The sequence below is a fragment of the Perca flavescens genome, chromosome 10 (assembly GCF_004354835.1).
Source record: "Perca flavescens isolate YP-PL-M2 chromosome 10, PFLA_1.0, whole genome shotgun sequence".
Lineage (NCBI taxonomy): Eukaryota > Metazoa > Chordata > Actinopteri > Perciformes > Percidae > Perca > Perca flavescens.
The window spans coordinates 10953825-10975738 of NC_041340.1; the positions used below are offsets into that span (position 1 = coordinate 10953825).

The following is a 21914-nucleotide window of genomic DNA, read 5'->3' on the forward strand; positions in this document are numbered from 1 at the left end:
GCAGAAATCTGATGGATTTTAACTTCTGAAGAGGATTCCTGCTGTCCGACCTTTCTCTCTGTCATGTACCACTTCCCTGATATTGGTTGACCATGACATTTTGTCTGGTGCTGATAAACTATGCAGAGTTTGACTGCTTTGATCTTTTATTTTTTATTTTTGGGGGTTTTCACAACATGATGCAAGTTGAAATTTGAAAACCCGAGTGTAATAATTGTGTAATAATTGTAGGTGCTATGAAACTTAACTGTGTCCTCCTCCTAACTGGGCCTGGTGAGTGTGTGTCTGTGTGTGTCCGTGTGTGTGTCTGTGCGTCTCTGTGTGTGTCTGTGTGCGGGAATGTTGTCTTTCTGCACCTGCTATTCCCACACAAAGTTACACAATTGTTACATTTCAAGCACTTTCACCTGTTCTGATTAAGTTGTAAGAAATAAGCACTAATAATGATAAAAAATCTTGATTCTATTTTATATATATATATATATATATATATATATATATAATTGAATTTCCTTGTTTTCACACACAAAAAACTGAAAATGATCATAAATGTGATCTCACAGAGGTAAATGGCAAATATGAACATAAATGATGTATGTATCCTTGGTAATTGAGCTAAAGTAAACATCTGTTAAGTATTATTTACATTAATTGTTATGGCTGTATTGATTTAAAAGCCTAACAATGTGGTGGGTCCACCAGACCCGGGAACATCGGCTGTGTAACAAAATGTATGAACACCACACAAGGGTTAAAAGACATTTGCTTTAAGTGCTGCCACCCTGCAGAGCGCAGTTCAAGCTTCATCTCTGGATGTGTGCAGGTGGCGCTTTTAGAAGCCAACTGAAATCTGATATACACTAGGCTTTTTAAATGTACTGCTGCCACCACTATGGTAGAATACTCTGATCAAGAACCAAGGTACAGATTTCCAAATAGGTCTGGTGCATACCATACATTGTGTTCTCTTTTCTCCAGGTTTTTAAGTTTATCTTCTTCCGTTCTGTCTCTTAAAAGTTCAAAGAAATGATTTACTCATAGTATAAAAATATTAACTTAATCTTAAAGGGGCTCTAAGTGATGTGACGCGTTTTTTAGGCTACAACATTTTTTGTCACATACAGCAAACCTCTCCTCACTATCCACGAGCTGCCTGTCCCCTGAACACACTGAAAAAACGCAGTCTCTGTAGACAGCCCAGGCTCCAAAAACAGCAACAAAAACAAACCACGCCAACCTGCACAACGAACCATAACAAACAGTGTTCCAGCCGACAAGAAGGAGCTGGTAGAGTCATGAATACGCATTGTGTAAGTAGCCTACGTGCTAACGCTGCTGCAGTGATGGCTCAACCAGCTCCTTCTTGTCAGTTGTTGATTGGAACACTGTTTGTTATGGTTTTTGGTACAGGTTGGCGCAGTTTGTTTTTGTTGCCGTTTGTGGAGCCTGACCGGTCCATAGAGACCGCATTGTTTTACAGTGTGTTCAGGGGACAGGCAGCTAGTGGATAGTGAGGAGATGTTTGCTGTATGTGACGAAAAATGTTGTAACCTAAAAAACACGCCACATCACTTAGAGCACCTTTAACTTTTGTTGTGGTTGGCTACCACAGAATGTAAAAAGTTTTAATTCGTAGATTCATGAGTTTGAACGTTTAAGCAGTTTATAATACTACGAGGAAGGATTTTACAACCCTGGAAAGTTAATTTATTGCAATTGCAATGTAAACGGTAGAATCATCCGTTTCACATTACAAAGTAATCCACCAGAAATGAATGAATGTTTGCTGACCCTTTTTCACACGCCTGTCTTAACATGGCTTGTCTTGTTGTGTCCCCTTTTATACTTTTCTCTGTGTTCTCATATTCTCTCCGTTGGCCTTTTTTTCTCCTTCTGGTCTTAGTTCTTCTTTCTCACTTACTTGTTCTTTCTCTTAGTGCACCGCCTTAACTTTCTCTGTTTACCTTCTAACAATGTGCCTCATTGTTGAGGAGGAGGTTGTCAAGCATGATATCTGAGATTAAGACACCCATGCAGACAGAAACACAGAAAAATCCATTCTAGACTGTTCCATTACTGACCAAATCCTCACTACAGAGGCCTTTTTAGGGTCAGTTTTCATGGCGGACAAGGCACTGGTTTGGGAACATTGAGTTACATAATCTCTGAGTGTCATTGTCCTCATCTGTCTGTTACAGCTCAATGTTGAGCCTGGCAGTAACAGGACCGCCCTCGCTTAAAGGTTGTATGCACTATGGTATTGTGCTATTTAGCTCCTCAAAATTGTGGTCGTCAAAATAATCATTTTACAACAATCAACATTTTGCAGTAGTTACGGTTTTTCATATCCATTCAGTTAGCTGAGAACAACACACTCTGGTGTGTTTGTGGTACCTCCTTTGGTTTCAATACCTAAATTTTGGCCCTGACCCAATACAAGAATTTCAGCTCCAATAGTGGGATTTTCTCTAGCTTTTAAAGAGGCTTAGGACCTAGCAGGTCAGTTGGTTTTGGAAAGAATAAAGGCTGAAGAATGCCTTTAGAGGACTCAGCCATCTTTATGAGCAAACATAAGACTCCTGACACCCCTATTTAATAAGCATAAGTAATATGATAGTAGTTTGATGTGGGAAAAACGATTTTGTACAGAAATAAACAAACCGATATCAAAAGATGTTTGGGTTTTACTATCTATTATTATTAATAATAATAATAATAATAATAATAATAATAATAACCACTTTTTTGACAGAAAATACTATCCCAAAAAGACACATCAATCAAAGCATACCAGGTATTGACTAAAACGATTTACCGTATTAATGGCTTTAAAGGAACACGCCGACTTATTGGGACTTTAGCTTATTCACTGTAACCCCCAGAGTAAGACAAGTCGATACATACCCTTCTCATCTCCGTGCGTGCTGTAACGCTGCCTGACGGTTCCAGCATTAGCTTAGCCCAGCACAGATCCTACAGGTAACTGGTTCCAACTAGCCTACTGCTCCGAATTGTGACAAAAGTGACAAAATAACGCCAACATGTTCCTATTTACATGTTGTGATTTGTAAGTCTGGCGTGTACAAAAAACAAGGTAACATGAGACACAGCCATCTTCTAACAGTAAACAAACTGGGAACTATATTCTCAGACAGGCTTGCTGCGAGCATATCACTCCGCCCAAGTACTATATTCTTCCACCTGAGAATATAGTTCCTGGTTTGTTTACGGTTAGAAGACGGCTGTGTCTCATGTTACGTTGTTTTTTGTACACGCTGTGACTCTATAACACTGTCACTCCACAAATCACAACATGTAAATAGGAACGTGTTGGTGTTATTTTGTCACTTATTGGGAGCAGTAGGATTACTGGAACCATTCACCTGCATGTTCTGTGCTGGCCTGATGCTGCTGGCGCTGTCAGACAGCCTTACAGCACGCACAGAGATGAGAAGGGTATGTATCGAATTGTCTAACTCTGGGGGTTACGGTGAATAAGCTAAATTCCCAATAAGTCGGCGTGTTCCTTTAATGGCTTTAGAGAAACCTTTATTTGGAAAAGGTAAAAGAAAGTTGCCTGTGTCAGTGAGAAGTGCAGTTTAAAATTATGCAATTGTTTAGTTCATGAGTTCATACATGCTTTTATCCCTGGGAGATTAAAAGTAAATTAACAAAATGTCAGCAAATAACCGCAATATCTGTTCAGTCTACTGTGAAAATTGAAACTATATTGTGGGTACCCAGGTAGTGCTGGTGGACTAGCAATGACTATGTCATACGTTGTTTGTTAGCCCTGAATAATGTGACCAAAAGGAAGCTCCCTTGGCCATGTACGCTATGACTCGGCTCAAGTGAAAGCTTCCTCCATACTGGCAGACCGCTCTATCCTGCCTACTCCTGGCATATTGTCTGTGAGTCATACAAATTTATAGGTCAACCTCTTAAAGTACAGTGTAGCTTACAGGTGGAAGCGAAGTGGAGCTTACTCTAATGGTTTTGGTTTGACTGAAAAATGTGAAGGAGGCTAGACCAAGGCCATTTAAGGCAGAAACTCAGTGTTGCCTGTGCTATAGAAAGATTGATTTTTGTTAATGTTTGTTATTTTGTTCTATGTAGCTCAATAGCTTCTGCATTGCACCAGTACTGCTCAGTTTGCAGTCCTATATAGAGCTATTCATTATAGAAATGTATTGATTTATTAGCAACATTGTACATCTGGTTGGAATTATATGTAATGTATTACATAAAGAGACAATATGTAATCTTCATTGAAAAGAAATCGCCTGTTTTTAAAGCGCCTTTGGCACATCTGCCATTGAGCTGAATACCAAAGAAACATGGCAAGGCTGTAATTCTGAATCATCGCTTTCCCACTAAATACAGTAACATTTACTGCAGTCTGAGCATTGGGTTTTACAGCTTTCATACCATGGCAGGATTTTATTTTCATGTTGTAGTTGCCAAAACTCTTAAAAATGCTTATTGTTGGGCGCCTGGGTAGCTCACCTGGTAGAGCGCCTGCCCATATACAGAGACTCGGTCTTCCACGCAGCAACCGCAGGTTCGTTTACGACCTGCATGTCATTCCCCCTCTCTCTCCCCTTTCATGTCTAAAAGCTGTCCTGTCAGAAATAAAGGCCTAAAAAAATGGCTTGTGCAAATGCTTGTTGGCTAGAATTGTTATGTGATTATAATTGCTGATTGGCTGATTTATTGGATGATTTTTGAGGAGCTTTGGGCACGGTTAGGATTTTCTGATCTGACTCTTAGCTCTTAGATAGCTGCTTTTAACAGATTAGAGCAAGCCCTACATATTGAGGCTCAACCCCATGCATGTGTGCAAATGAAAGACTATGGTTTATTTCCAGCAGGTGTATTTTTCCTTCTTCCTCACTCCCTCTCATTGTCTCTTGTGTCTTTCTGACTCCATAACACAGAACTGTGTTCTACCAACCTTAAGACATACTGTACATGCATAAACGCATGCATACACGCTTGCATGCTTAAGTTGCAACAATTAACAGTCACACACCTAACATACACAGATTCAAAATGACATTTGCTCACATTCACAGAGGCATGCACAGACATGCAAGACACACAAACACAGGCACAGCTTTTCCTCACCTCTAGCTGACACTTGGACAACATGACATCTCAAGCCTCAAAGTAGGAAGATACCATTAGAGAGGAAGGAGTGGAGATAAAAAGGGAGAGAAGAAAAGAAGGGAAAACGGCATGGAAAATGGAGTGAAAGTAGGAAGGGGGGGTGCCAAAAACTAAAGAGATATTTACCCTTAAGCACCAAAAACAATAAATGAGAAGAAAAGAGGACCTCAGCCCATGCATCTTTTATTGATTTGTGTGTATAGCAAGATTTTTAAAGTAAGTTTGTATTACTGGTCAATGCAAAGGCATACATTGTCTTTTATGACACCTTACTAATTATGGCAACCAAACCGGTCGAATTGTAAGAATTTGATAAGAACCAAAATTATTAAGCAGAAAGTAATACAATATAAGTGATAACAAGTTGTATATGAAATGGTTGCTGCTGCTACAAACATATGCATCTGTTCTTATGCACCATACTATCTTCCCTAGCAAACACTTGACAGCAGGTGTTGAGAACAGAAAATGTAAAAGCTGTTGATATGGCGCAGCTTGTGACATTGCATTACATTACAATAGAAAGTAATGAAAATACTGTAGATGTTTGCAAACATACCAGGGATTGTTACTTAACAGATTCCATCTTTTTCTCTCTCCCCACCTCTGTCTTCACCCTTTCTTTTTTGTTCTTTTCTTATGTTCCTCCCTCCTCTTCTTTTTCTCTCTCTGTCTCTCCTTAGCGTAGCTAGAAGGGAATCCTGCAACAGGGATTAGCGGTCCGTCAATGAGGAACTACCGGCTCATCTTCTGCCACAACCTGAAGCAGCCATAGATGGTTTGGTGGTTCACTGGCTAGGGGAGGAGAGGACACACACTTTCACTGCTACACGGTGAGTAAACACACACATGCAGGCACATCCATTGCCGGAGGAAGGAATGGACCCACTTCACTTTGATTCGATTGATTGTGACAGCCGATATATCCAAGGCTTATTAACTAAACTTGGCAACAAAATACTAACTGATTCAGCACATTAGTTCTTGTAAAGGAAAACATAACAAGAACAGTCACTTTCGTCATAATGCTGAACATCAGCACATCTCCACTCTGAATATTATGTAAGAATAAAACCTGTCCTGCGCACTGACTTAGACAGTTTACTTACTAAAGCTTAACGGTCCCATGGCATGAAAATTTCACTTTGAGGTTTTTTTTAACATTAATATGAGTTCCCCCAGCCTGCCTATGGTCCCCCAATGGCTACAAATGGCAATAGGTGTAAACCGAGCCCTGGGTATCCTGCTCTGCCTTTGAGAAAATGAAAGCTCAGATGGGCCGATCTGAGCTCCTCTCCTTTCTCTGCTTTGCCCGCCTAGAGAATTTGGCCCACCCATGAGAGAGAGACATCATGGCTTTCAAACGCGCAAAGTGGCAGTTGGTCAAGGCCACACCCCCACCCTCCACCTTGCCCCCCTCTCCTCCTCAATAGCTACAGACACAGAAATGGCACATACTAAGGAAGCTCATTGTGGGACTGCCTGTAATTCTGCACAAAGGCTGAATTTTGGGAAAGAGACATCAGATACAGTATTAGGGGATCACTAAGGTCTATAGAAAAGCTTCCAAAGAGCACCATGTCATGGGACCTTTTAATGTGAAAACAAAAATGGCCTTGAATTCCTTACTAGGTGTTCCGTTATGTCATCTTTTATTACAAGCTGACCGTAAATACAACAAACTGATTTTAAACTAGTTATCAGAGTATTGAGAGGAGCAACAAACAGCTGACCACTTTGAATCTGTTGTTATTGTAATTAGTGATAACACTTTTATATCTTTAAAAGAACAATATTAATTGACATATACTGTAAGCTTAATTGGAACAAAACCAGTTTACATTTTCTGATAAACATTTGGTGATGTTCCTCCTCCCCCGATGAGTACACTGAACACCATCTGCCACTGTTTGCACTCACCAAACAACCATCGTCAAAGTCAAACTTTGAACAGACATGATTGTTGTACATTCATGCTTGCCTTGATTGATTTCCACCCCTTTGTCTGACTCAGGCATTCACAGCATGACCTTTGCATGGGAATGGCAGAGGAAATGACAGATACTGAATCATGTTAATATAATGTAAAACATCCCCTGTGGGAGTAAGTAAGAAGTTGATAAAGTACTACTTTATACAGGGGGAAATCCTGGGGTGCTAATTTAGCCACCCTTTCATTTAGCACAGGACAGACAGGACACCTGCTTCATAATCCCTGTCTGACAGCAACACCACCACTCAGATACTTTACCTAAATCTGTTTGTGGTCATTGGACAGTAGATTTTCCCCAGTCCCAGACACAGAATGAACTATAATATATACCCCCCCACCCCCTTCTTTCTTGGTTAAATGTAATGAGGGGAGGTTTGCAAACATGACTGAAGATGATTTACCAAGGCTCTTATTTTGTAAATCATTCCATTTCACTTTTTATTTTTTGTTTTTTGTCTGATCTCCCTCCTTCTGGATTTCTTTTTTTATTCCTAAAGACGTGAGGGCCTTGGCGGGGTTGTGGTGAGGAGGAGAAGGCAATGAGGAAGAGCGTGTCTCCGTTGCCAGGCAACGAGGGCGGTAGCTCAGCCAGCACTACACGTGTATTTGGCATTCCTTTGGAGGAGGTGACGCGCACTCACACAATCAGTGGCCTTGAGGTTCCTGCACTGGTGAAACACATTGTCGACTACATCGAAGAGCATGGTGAGTGATACACACAGACAGACAGACAGACAGACAGACAGACAGACAGACAGACAGACACAGTGATGCTTAAACCCCAAAATCAAGCCACTTCTTTTGCTAACATTAATTTGTTTTAGTTTTGGGCTATAGATCTTTTGTTTCAAATCATTTCCTATTCAATATGTGATCGTTTCGATCAAATCAATATTTACAAACCTAAAATATCAATGAATGCTGATGACACCAATGAAGCAATTTCATTAAATTATAATGCCTGATGACCCAATAAAATCTTTCATCAAATACATTTGCTTGACTCATACACACCCACATGTTTGTAGTGATGCATTTGTTTGCAGAAATTGGCTAAATGTTATAATCTTCTTCCACTTTATTTCTTAAATATAACCAAAGATTCAACAGTAAAGGAATTGTTGATTTAATGGAAAATGTTAACTCTAACTTCTTCAAAATGAAAGCAAAAAGCATCGAACATATACAGTAATTTACCAAATACTGAATGAAACACAATCTCTAACATTTTTATATTCTTGTGTATCACTGTTAACATGCACCTACGTCCCCCCCCAGGTATTAAGAGCTTACATTCTTTTGTAATTGCCCTCGGTTTAACTTACTGTATTATATTAACACTGGATTATGTTTCATTCATCTCAGCTTTTGTTAAAAGCGAAAATATGTAACTTTTGAATGAAAAAAAAATGACAATTTCTCTCATTCGAACAAAACATAATTTATTCTTTAAAACCTTATATTCAGTAAAGTAACACAGGACTTTGTACCTTCATGGAATTTTTCCTTTTTGACTGAAAATGCAGAACCATAGTGACATTTCACATGATTTAAGATTGAAAGCAGGAATAAGACTACCAATACCAGTTTCAGCCCAGTTGAATTCCACTATTTGTTGTCACTTTTAAGTACATACTTCTGAGCGCTAAGTACATATGATTGCTTTCTGTAATGTTTCAGTATCCCAAGCACGCCCTGCTGCTGTTGACTGCTTTGCATCTCGATGAACCCAAAATATGTCGTTAGTGGAGATCCAGTTTATGTGATAAGATGAACTCCGAATGCACCGGCAGACAGAGCCACGGTCCGCTTCCTTCTTCATTACATAACCGCTCTGTCAAATACAGCTGAACTTGTGAAAACAGAAGAGCTTAACAGTGAAGAGGGGAACCTACCAAAGTCATTAAAAATTTTAAACTAACCAGCCACAGACAGAATTTATCTGCATTTGGTTGGTAATGGTACTGGCTACAGTACATAACACCCTCAGTTCCAGTTTTGTGTTGCATAACACATATACTCCTGTAAGACATCTAACCAGTCAATCGACTTTGTGTTAAGGATGCATTGTTGGTGACGTGAACCCTGAAGAAATGGAGAAATTAAGTCATTTAAATTTTTTGTAACTTGTTTGCCTCTCATCATCTGTGATCTGTGCAAATTTGCATAAGCATGTCAATATCCATTTATAGAATTGATTTACAGGAGAAGCAATTTGATGGCTGTAGAAAGGCCCCCCATATGGATCTACAGTACATATTATAGAAAGTAATACAAGTGTGTAGGATAGGTGTTTTAATGAGGCCTGGGGGTTTGTGAAACCTAATCAGCACATCAAGAAAGAATGTTGAACACATATGACAAGTTAAACAATGGAAAAAGCTTCCTTTTCTTGTTCCTTTCTTACTCCTCTGTTGTGGAGTGTGGAGATAGTCACAAAGAGATTTTCTTGCAAAACCTGTCAAGTCAGTGAATATTTTTTTTTAACTATTGGAATGAAGCTTCACCTCAATTGACCAGTGAAGCAGGTTGGTGGTTTGTGTGACCCAGGGGCCGCTCGACCATATGAGGTTATGTAATAAGTCTTTAATCCTCTCGGGCCTCTGCTGGCACATTAATTAGAGTGGTGCTGCCAGTCCAGAAGTTATTCAGCCAGCGAAAAGGCCTTAATCTCTCTTATTTGATTTGTGTGTGATGTCTGAGGTTTTAGTAGGAGCATGGCATTGCAAATATCTGGTAAAAAGGGAATCTGATGTAAAACAGAGATAAGAAATGGAACGCACTTCAAGGTGTGTGTTGGACCAAAGCTGTGGCATCTGTGACAGATTTAATCGCTCATACAATACAAAAAACAGGGGCCGACTGCTTTGGTAGATACACGCACATCTTTAGAAATAGTGTTAAATAGGGCTTATCTATTTTTTTATGTAATCATTGATCAACAATATGATGAGGACATCAGCTATGTGCATGAAATTGTGATGTGAAAAGGTGTTTTATTTGTTTTATTTTGGTGCTCTGATTGTGGCCTGAGCTGGTTGTGATCAGATCACAAGTGGACAGCTCTAAGTACAGGTGATTTTATTAATTTTAATTATGTAAAGGAGAGAAAAAGTAATAGTAAAAAAATAAATTGTAAAACTGGCTCAAGCCCTGACTGGACCGACGGATGCTATCGGTTTATCCTTTTAATCACAAACACTCACAAACACTCAGTGTGGTCATGCCTCTTTTTTTTCATACGAATAAGGGAGGAGTTCACATACACAAAGTCCAGATGAATTACACCAATGAAAAAAGCCACTCCAATTTGTAAATATTGGAAGACTGTTGTTGTTAGGTCCCTGACACACCAAGCCGACGGCCAGGAACTAGTGGCGACGAAGGGTCAGTTTGAATCATTAATGTAGCAGCAGCAGAGAAATTATAATAAATTATGAGCACTCCATATGTAATAAGAGTTCTAAAAATCAAACTTGTTCATAGCTTTCTTTTTTTGGCTTAGCTGGAGTTTAGGTGGTTTAAAAGCAAGGATGTTGGCTAGATAACCAAACCAAGCTCAGAAAATATAAAAATATAGAAATTGAATAATGATATACAGTATGTATTTAAGGTAAGTAATTATTGCTGTATGTGTCCCCAGGTCATCTGGACCTGGAGGGGCTCTTCCTTGTTAATGGCAATGCAGAGCGTGTGGATTGGCTGCGCCAGCGTTATGACAGTGGTGAGGAGGTGGAGCTAGAGAAAGAGGCGGACCTGGCGTCAGTGGTCAGTTTGCTCCGACTTTTCCTGCAGGAGCTTCCTGAGCCGGTTATCCCAACAGCGATACAGGGGCACATTCTACAGCTACATCAAGGTGTGTGACAGGGACTGCTTCTCCCACTTCTCCATTTCTCCAATAGCTCACTCACCCCACCCTTTTTCTCTTTCTCACTTTGAAACCAAAATCTGATGTTTTATTATTTTGAAGTCAGTTAATGATGTTAGTTTTGCTTGTAGCAGACAACGTTGCCTTTTTTGCCACCCATTTGTACTTCTGTCTACTCCCCCTGAGTCCTAGTGTGAAGTGTGACGGTCTTACAAATGTACTGCTTAGTGCCTAAGCTTACCTAATATTAAGGCACAGTATGAAACACAAACTATTGTCTCTTATTTCTGGATCTTTATCTAAGTTGATTTTGCGAAACCAGTTATGACTGTGGTCTTGCAGACTTTAGTTATCTGAGCTGTGAGTTCATAACACTAGGTGATTAGAGGTACTGCAAGTACCTAGAGTAGATGGTGTATTATGTCTGTCTTAAAACAGTACTGACATAATGCACATGTACACATTGAAAACAATGTAATGACCATTAATGCTTTCAATGTACTGTAAGTATATGGACATGTGATTATTGCATAAAGATTAAAAAATTTGAACCTCCATTTAAATGGAAATGGTTGTTTGTTTATATTGTCCTCTTGATAGTCAGAACTGTGTTCTCACTCTTATTTTATTTTTTTCGTTCAAAATTTGGAAAAAACAAGGAAAGCATAATAATGCGAATTGCTGTTGGTTATAAAAGTTATAGATAGACCAGTCCAGGCAACACATGTTTAGTGGACAATGTATAATAATTTCAACAAATCTTCCACTTCCACATTTCTTCTCTCCTCTTCTGATCTTTTCTAATCTCCTTGTCATGCATGTTACAGCAGTGGCGAAGTTTGCAGGGACTCTCCATGTCATAAATGTATCTATTATATTTTATAATGGCACTACTACTACATTATACTCTCTAATGCCATCTCCTGTTTCACCTCATTTCATCTCTCCCAGAGGATTGTACGTTAATCTTATCGGTGTCTGCATATTTTCTTGAGTGAAGAATTTCTAAGGTCAACTGTGAAGGAACACAAAGGACTTGAAAACCCATAATTCAGTCCACAGCATTTCCAAATACAGTAGCGTTTTAGCCACATTGAGTGCAGCATGAAGAAAGCGTTCAAGCTCTAATAGTAATGAGGACTATAAAGAGCTTTTTCCATGTAGTATGTACAATATGTACAATGTTCAAACTCACATGTAATCATAACCGGTGTCCTGCTCTTAAACATCCCCAGATTACAGCAATGAAGAGGATCTGTGTAGAAACTTGAAGTACTTGCTGCAACAGCTTCCCCAGCTGAACTACGGCCTGCTGCGTTTCCTGTGCCGCTTCCTGGCCAGCGTGGCTTCACTTCAGCAGGAGAGTTGGAACATTGGGACACTGGCCGCTGTCTTCGGACCAGACATCTTCCAGTAAGATGCCTGCATAGGGCATGTTTAATAATTGTGGTTAATAATTGCGATCATTGTACCTTTTCAAAAAATTTGAGCTATCAGATACTGAGCTAAGGGCAACCAAGTGCATGTTTTTCTGCCTGACAAGTATTTATTTAAAAGTTCCAGACAGGTTATACAGGTTTTTTTTGATGGTTTGCATTTCTATTCCTGCGCATAGAGCCGTAGAAGGTGTGGATCTGCCAGTAATAGTATGTATTTAAATGTCTTGTGTCAAAACTGTGAAGTTGTTTGGTTGCAAATCTTTAGTGGGAGTGCAAATTGACCCATATCATCAAATAAGCATTCAAACAATGGCACTTATACATGCATTTATTCAGCTATTATGTTTATTTTACACCCCATGCGAGGCAGTGTACAACCAAAACAACACACTCGTCTTTTGTTTGCAGTCTGTCAACAGAAGGAGAGGACCTTCGAGACCAGGAGTCTGTCAGCAGAGTTCTGGCAGAGCTGTTGGACAACCAGGATGGCCTGTTTGACTCCGAGGACGACGACGTCTCCACCACCAACGACTACAGCTCCATCAATGAACAGGTACTGCCCATCACCTTTTGTTTCTAACTTCTTCATGTTCTGTGTCCATCACTCCATCTCTTTTATACGATGATTTTTAATATCACTTAAATATTTTATATTGTATAAAACAAATTGTATGTACATTAATATTGTTTGACTTTAACAGTGGAATCATATTAGGACCATATTATTGTATCGTTTTACAAAATGCTGCAAATTGTGATTACAAATCAACAAAATGAGTTGGCTGTATGTTGATATGCTCAAAAATCTTGGATTTTAGTTTATAAATCATTACTTGTAATTGTTGGCATCACCAGTAAAGAAGGCAAGAAACGCTCAAAATGTTAAAGATTACAAGCATTACTTCACAGTTCTACTACAAGTGGCTTTGTGGATTCCATTGATACTACTTTGTAAATGTTACACAACCAGGCTCCACTGAACAGGGATTAAATTACTACATTCTATCTACAAACAAAAATCTCTTCCAGTGAAGAAAACCACAGGGAATCCATTCAGGCTGATAATTATTAATTAGCCGCAGTAGGTCAGGCAGCACTCGTGTTGTATGGGAATGTAAGTACTCACTTCCTCAAGCTATTGTTGTACAATACATAGAATTACTGAACAGAAAGTTCTCCATTAACAAAATATCTTTCAGAAGAATCTAGCCACACCCACACATACTGGACACAGAGCATTGAATAAATTCTGAGGTGTGCTAAGGGTTCAGTGTCGAGATCAGAGTATGACTGCTGAGAGCGTATACCAAAAAAAATGTCTCTCTGCTTTTTGGCTACGTCGAACTATAAATACCATTTGTTGTCTTACATTGGACACACCGAACGTGACTAGCAGACTAAACAAGGCATTTCCCCTGTTGCCCAGCAACAAAGCGTCACTACTGTGCCCACAGAAAAAGGAATGGCGTAGTTAACATTTAATTTAACAGTGGCCCGATTACAGTCTGTTATTGTATGATAACATATACATGAACACAATAATTACCCTTGATCGGTATCTCACGTTGCCTTTCTGCCGTAATTCCTGTCACATTTAAGAGAACATTCCAACACAGCAAGGACATTATATAAATAGCATGTTTAAATGTTGAAGTTAAAGGCCACATCATCATGAAAGTCTGACCAGGAGAGATACAGCAACTACAGTATCTACACCTGTTCAGTTACTTTTAACGGCCTTCTTTAGATTTTAGTTTCCTTTCTGCTTTCTCCACTGATTCGCTCCTTTTTATATTTCTTCTTTGTTGCAGTTTCTCTATTTTAGTGTGTTCTTAAGTAAAGTCATAATGACACGTAGCTCCAATTTTGCTAGCCATGTAATCTTAAAGTCAGTATCTCTCATGTCATTCCCATATTTAAGAAAAAACATCAAAGCTCTACCAAAAAGGTGTTGGTTGTTAAATTAAGATTAGATCAGCAGTCTTATTTCATTTTTATTTTACAGTTTCTTCAACTTTTTTTTTTATTGCGTGACATGTCAGATGAATGAGAATAAAGACTACAACATTACCAATAGACATAATAAGAGAAAGAGCAAAAGAAGAAGGAGCAGCAGGGACAGTGTGATAAATCTGTAAAGACAAATCATCGGTGCACTGATCCCTGTGTCTTATGTAAGAGAGAGGGGAAAAAAAGTGGGTGGCTCAGAGAGGTAGAGGGAGAAAACGCAGCCAGGAAAATGGGGGTGAAATGGTGAGAGTGCAGAGAGAGAAGAGGAAGAATGAAGGGAGAGATGGCGAGGGAGGAGAAGGATAAGAAAAGAAGCTGGTGATGATGTAACCAGGCAACTCACACCTACAGCCCCTGCACTACACTGGGGATGGCTCTCTGTGCGAACAAACCCTTATGAAGGGGACTATATCCCACACACACACACACACACACACACCCACACACACACACACCTACACACCTGCTTTCACACAGGAGACACATGCTTCTGGTAACAGAGGCTAGTTAGAACAATTGAAATAAACTGCAGAAATAAGGGAGAAGGCACATTTTAAGACATGAAAAAAATAGAAGGGTAGAAGCACATGAAAGATTAAACTTAATGAGGCACAATGAGATGCTATAGATAGTCCGGATCGGGCTGAATTTTTCTGCCCGGCCCACGTCCGACAGAGCCATGACCGAACCCGGCCCGAGCCCGACAGGCATTAAGAAATTTGTGTCCGAGCCCGACACAGTTAAAATCAAATTTTTTTCTCATACTAATGACACATGTAAAAATGTAAATGAATGAACTTGGCTTTCAGTCTGGGGTTTATTTTGGACACCGCACACACTGTGTACAAAACTTAAACTTATTCCACCAACTCTGCTCCGGTCGCATCTACAACACGTCTGCTTCCTCTTTCTCTATTCTTTTCTGCCGACTTACCACACACACACACCCACACGCACTGAGCTCTCTTAAAGGAGCCGCAGCACCATTTTACAACAAATGCCTTATTGCACTGATGTGATCGAGCCCGACCTGAACCCGACCATAATTTCTAAATATCTGAACCTGGCCCAGCCCAGCTCGGTTCAGGTATCCATGCCTTAATGTGCTAAACTGGATTTTGGCTTATTTATTGGCAAATCAATTACTGTAAATTATTGTTTAGGTGAGAGCAAGGCTGTGCTGAGGCGTGTTGTTGCTATGATGATACCTGTGTGTGTGTGTGTGTGTGTGTGTGTGTGTGTGTGTGTGTGTGTGTGTTTTGATTCAGTGTTTAAAGCCCTTTCTGCCAGGGTATCTGGCTCAAAGTAGTGAAAAATAACAAAAATCAAAACTCATTCACATTTTTTAAGAATATAAAATGTCCTCATATCCGTGCATTCAGTGCTGAGATAGTCCGTGGGATTTTTGTCGTAGCTTGGACAATGGCTGGACTCTTGGACAATCCGTTTTGATTCCTCAGCACGTTTTCTTGCACACTAGGCAGAAAATATACTAGTTATAAACCACATTGCATTCTGTGGTATTAGTAAGCAACATGGAAATTGTGCAACAGGACAGAACTAGTGTATAGTGAAATATGTAAAGTAAGCAGACTATCCGCTCCTAATTAGCTAGTATCTCTGTGTTTTCAGGGCTCCTGTTGGCTTTGCTGTAGAGAAAATGTGGCTTGAAGGCTTGATTTAATTTGGCCCTGAACCCTCAATGTGATGGCAGTTTTACATGTTGGTCTCATGCACAAAAAAGACCGAGAGTCACTTTTATGTGGAATGTAACATTAATCTTACTAGTTCAAATCTAGGGAAACTTTTGAAGTCTGAAAGCAGTTGAACGCCACAGAAGCACAAGGTTAAACATGCACAGAGATAATTTAAAACCCCCATACAGTCATAATCGAAGAAGCGACACTTCTCTAGCCTGCTAGATTAGTCAGGCTTATTTGTCCAAAAAAAAGAAACTAGCAGCATAAACTTTTCAAATCTAAAAGACCATGCAACTTATGTTTTTCCAAATAAGGAAAAAGCTGTTTGTCAAACATGGTAAAACCTGTGAAACACCAGTAACATCCACATTTTGTATAGAATTACAATGCGTTGGCTGAATTGATGTTTAATAATCTAACATCAGAATGAAGAGGGCATACAAAAGAGCCTTGAAAACAGTTTGAGACTTATAATGTCAGTTGTCATTGTTCTGTGTTCCTGGCCCATTAACAGTTCAACTAATGATGTCAGTGGGGCTTGTTGTTCTCTCCGTTTTCCATCTCGAAACTCTGGACCGGAACGCTAAACCAGGGCCAAGGCCAAGACCTTTTGTTCCAGGGCGCTCTCCGCGTCGTCTTTTCACCCACTCAGGCACACAAACAAACACACTCCATACAAAGTCGTACTTTTGTATCAAAAGCCTACGTAATACACATAAACACACAGCAACTTTTTTTTACTCTGATTTGGGATTTAACATGATTACACATTTTCCACAGTCTTAAATAAAGTGATAATATTTTCAGCACTACTGTATGAATGACCATTCCAAGTCATCCTGATGGTGGATTTAACAACTCTTCTGCTCTAATATTGTTACATCACCATAAAGCCTTTCTGATAACTAACTCAGCAGGGGCCTCAATCATATTCACACTATTTTAATGACTGACTGCCTATAGCTCAGTTATAAATTCAAGTGTCATTGTACATTATGTCAACTCCTGCATTTGAAAGAGTATACCCAAGGGTGGCTTCTACAGTGGGGGAAATAAGTATTTGACCCCTTGCTGATTTTGCAGGTTTGCCCACTTACAAAGAATGCAAAAATCTACAATTGTAATCATATGTACATTCTAACAGTGAAAGACAGAATCCCAAAGAAAATTCCAGAAAATCACATCATATGAATTTATTAAAATTGATAACCATCTGATGAGGAAAAACAAGTATTTGACCCCCTGGACAAACAGCATGTTAATATTTTGTAGAAAAGCCATTATTGGCCAGCACAGATGTCAAACGGTTTTTATAGTTGGTGACAAGGTTTGTGCACATTTCGGCAGGGATGTTGGCCCACTCCTCCCTGCAGACAGCCTCCAAATCATTCAGGTTCGAGGTTGTCGCCTGGCAACTCAATTTTAAGCTCCCTCCAAAGATTTTCAATCGGATTCAGGTCTGGAGACTGGCTAGGCCACTCCAGAACCTTGATGTGCTTCTTCTTCAGCCACTCTTTTGTTGCTTTGGCGGTGTGCTTAGGGTCGTTGTCGTGCTGAAACACCCATCCTCGACCCATCTTCAGCTCTCTCACTGAGGGAAGGAGATGTCGGTCCAGAATTCCACGATACATGGCCCCGTCCATCCTCCCCTCAATACGATGGAGTTGTCCCGTCCCCTTGGCTGAAAAGCACCCCAAAGCATGATGTTGCCACCACCATGCTTGACGGTGGGGATGGTGTTCTTTGGGTTGTACTCGGTGTTCTTTGCCCTCCAAACACGATGAGTTGAGTTGAGGCCAAAAAGTTCTATTTTGGTCTCATCTGACCACATCACCTTCTTCCAGGCCTCTTCTGAGTCGTCCAGGTGGTGAATGGCGAACTTCATGCGGGCCTGTACAGGTTTCTTCTTGAGCAGGGGGACCTTGCGTGCGCTGCAGGATTTCAATCCATGACGGCGTAGTGTGTTACCAACCGTTTCTTTTGTAACTGTGGTCCCAGCTGCCTTCAGTTGATTCATCAGTTCCCCCCTGTGGTTTTGGGATGATTCCTCACCGTTCGCATGATCAGGGACACCCCACGAGGCAAGATCTTGTGTGGAGGCCCAGACCGAGGGATGTTGGCGGTGGTGTGGTGCTTCTTCCATTTCCTGATAACTGCACCGACAGTTGATCTTTTCTCTCCAAGTTGCTTTCCGATTCTCTTGTAGCCCATCCCAGCCTTGTGCAGATCAACAATCTTGTCCCTGATGTCCGTAGAAAGCTCTTTGGTCTTGCCCATGGTGGTGATGTTGGATGCTGGTTGTTTGGGTGTTGACAGGTGTCTTTTATACAGGTAACGAGGTGAGGCAGGTGTATTTGATGTAGATAATTGGTTCGGATTGGGACTGTGTCTTAAAGAAAGACTAACTGGCTTGTAGGAGCCAGAATACTTGCTGTTTGTCCAGGGGGTCAAATACTTGTTTTTCCTCATCAGATGGTTATCAATTTTAATAAATTCATATGATGTGATTTTCTGGAATTTTCTTTGGGATTCTGTTTTTCTCTGTTAGAATGTACATATGATTAAAATTGTAGATTTTTGCATTCTTTGTAAGTGGGCAAACCTGCAAAATCAGCAAGGGGTCAAATACTTATTTCCCCCACTGTATATATAAGGTGATATCCAGAGTCATTTTTTCCATCTCACAGATCAGCGTCCGTGATAAAATATTCTCCTAGTGGATGGTGTATAATCCAAGGTTATATTCATGGCATTGTCCATTCATATTAATGGTGAATAACTTGAATAGCTGAATGAATTTTACATGATGATGTAGATCAGACTTTAAATCAAGGTCCTTAGGTCCCACAATCCAAAACATTTTATTCTGCCCATGAAATCGCGCAGAAAGAACACTGATCTGGATGTTGATAACGGGAAGCTGTTTGTCTGTCTTTATATTATTTTTAGTTTGATGTAATGGAGAGGTGGTATCCCCAAGCTTAAGACGATCATTCAGTTTCAATTATTCATTCAGTTTTTTAATTGATTAAATGATTACACCAGGTGGCGGCCTATAGCTCACCTGGTAGAGCGTATGCCCCCTATAGACTCAGTCGATATCGTACCTGAGGCCCTTTGCTGCATATCATCCCCCTTCTCTTTCCTGTCTTTCGTTAGCTGTTCTAAATATAGTTTTTTTTAAGAATTACACCAAGTATGTTGCGGTTATGATACTCTTCTAAAACTCCTAGGCCAGGCCACCATGTTTTTAACCTTTTTATTTTTGTGTACTAGTTTTCCCAACATAAGGTGAGCTGTGTAACTGCTATTGCAACAATTGGCACAAAAGACTAGGTTATATACAGTACACATAGCACACTAGGTGCAAAATGGTTGTGTAATATGGAGTAACAGGGTGTGGTGATCAATCATTATTTCTCAGCTTTTCATTTAACAGACACCTACACATTTTCATACCAGTTTACAGACACCTACACAGTGGGGCTCTACATTTTCACCGCTAAGTTGAATTTGAGAAGCTGGTCATAAGAAAAAGATATACAATGAGAGCCATCTCACACACACACACACACACACACACACACACACACACACACACACACACACACACACACACACACACACACACACACACACTCTAAGAGGAGTCTTGTGAGTCATCTTCCATAATCTGCACATGTGATAATTCAAGAATTTCCTGACAGCCAATCGGATCTCTTGGAACAGAGGGGTTGCCATAGCAACGACACAGTGACAGCAGCAGATGGGGTTGCTGTAGAACTGGAGTGAAGAAGAGAGGCAGATGAAGAAAGAGAATACAGACGAGGACAGTCATACAGAGGAGAAGTTTAACCCAGGTTGCCTCCAGGGTTTTCCCCCCTCTTGATTTTTAAACACTTGCAAAAAAAACTACTGCCCAAGGATTTCTGTTGTCTTGTTCACATGCTGTCAACTGTCGGTATTATGATGAGTTATTTCTGTCTACATATTTACTTCCCTTCCCTTCTCGCTCCAGCAGCTACCTCCCTCCTTTCCTTCCCCTCCTCCCTCTCTGGTTTACAGTCAGATTAATTACATTCTGCCCTCAATCACTCCCTCATTCTCTTCCCTCTGGCTCTCTTTATCTTTCTCTGGTAATAATTTCACTAGATATATGGAGGTTTTAACTTCAGTTGCAGTAACTGTTTCCATTTCAAACCATCTTTTATAAACCAAAGTACTTTAAAATAAGCAAAAGCAGCATTTTTTTCCTCCAACTATTCTTCTTTTTTCCATTGTCTTTTCTCCCCGCAACACAGTTAGTGTTCCGTAGAGGCAAAAATCAATAGACACATGTAAACAACACATATTTAAATCAGGCTAAATATTAGTCATAAAAACAAATGCAATATCTTGTAAGTTTTCAAGCAGTGTAATAGGTTTAATAGTGTATCATGGTGGGCCTACTTTGCCTTATTACATTATTTGTAATGTGACATTGGTAAATTGCTAAGTCAACAGAAAGTGAGCTCTCACTAAGCCCTACTTTAAACCTTCCATCTTCTCTTTCTTGTCCACTCCCTCCCTGTCCTTCCAAGAAAATGTTTCTAAAATTTTAATTTTTTTTCTCTCTGCTTACCGCTGTGTCTGTGGTTTCAATGCGTTACTCATTAGCTTCATCTATATTTAGAAGTCTTGAGGAACAAAGTGTAATTACTTGTTCTTGTCATGCACTAGGGATTGACTGATTATCAGCTGCGACTTGCTGATGCACATTCAACCCGCGTTGGACCCATTCATATGAGACAGCCGTTTGTCACTGTTGTAAGAGAATTCAGTCTGCAGTGTAGTTCATACACTTGACTGATAAACAGTAACATTGGGCTTCATGGTCAAAGAAAGTTTTTTTGATCACGTCTACACTTCTGTCCATACTCACAGCCCCGCCCCTCCTCTCTTTCTTGATGGATGCACTAAAGAGAAGGTCTAAAAGTTAGAAAAGATTTTTATTTTTACTGCAAATGTATATCGGTTATAGGTTGACACTGATATTAAAAATCTAAAAATCAAAATGATTAAAAAAATCTTTACTATGACCTTTTGTCTTTGTGAACATAATTTGACTCTTTTTAATTCATAAAGTCCTGGAACAGATACTATTATCCTCTTAACTGGCCTTCCTAATGAGGCTTTTGATGTCGGGACATACATTTTTAATATTTGCTCCTAATCCAGAGATAATCAAACATTCTCTAACCTTCAGTTTTCAAAGGAGAAAGAAAATGCCCATATTTAAAAAAAAAAATAAAAATAAAAATTAATCAGCATAGTTTATTTTTTACTTTTGGCTTCTGAGAACTGCAGAGAATACAACATAGCAATTTTTATCTGAGCCTTTTTACACCACTTAAAATCATATATAATTGTGGGAATCTTGTAGTTCAGATCAACTCCCAAAAAATAACGATTTCAGATAATACAGTCAACATAGGAAAGATTTTTTTGCACACCTCTTTTGTCGGGCAGGTGCGTAGGATATGATCAAAAGTTGTAGATCAAAAAGTTTAGAGGAAATCCCGCACACTGACCATTACGCAAGCAATAATTTATTTAGAAAAATCCGTTTCAGCCGAAACGTTGTATTTTTCGAAATAAATTATTGCTTGCGTACTGTACAGTGTGCGGGATTTTCTCTAAAAAGATAATACAGTCAAAAACAATAGGGTCCACGCAGCTTCGCTGCTCGGCCCCTA

The 21914-nt window shown here is 39.7% G+C and overlaps 1 protein-coding gene across 5 annotated transcripts in view; it reads left to right on the forward strand.

The window, feature by feature from the left end:
* The window catches only part of fam13b (family with sequence similarity 13 member B), a 77963-nt gene that overhangs the window by 15230 nt on the left and 40819 nt on the right, over positions 1-21914 (forward strand). For 3 of the 5 annotated variants that reach the window (XM_028589019.1, XM_028589024.1, XM_028589023.1), the window contains exons 2-6: positions 5853-6002; positions 7660-7867; positions 10806-11018; positions 12266-12443; positions 12878-13022. In XM_028589019.1, the coding sequence (XP_028444820.1) occupies positions 7702-7867; positions 10806-11018; positions 12266-12443; positions 12878-13022 (702 nt within the window). In that variant the 5' untranslated portion in view covers positions 5853-6002; positions 7660-7701. The remainder of the gene's footprint in view (positions 1-5852; positions 6003-7659; positions 7868-10805; positions 11019-12265; positions 12444-12877; positions 13023-21914) is intronic. The other 2 variants (XM_028589020.1, XM_028589021.1) reach the window with 2 other exon arrangements.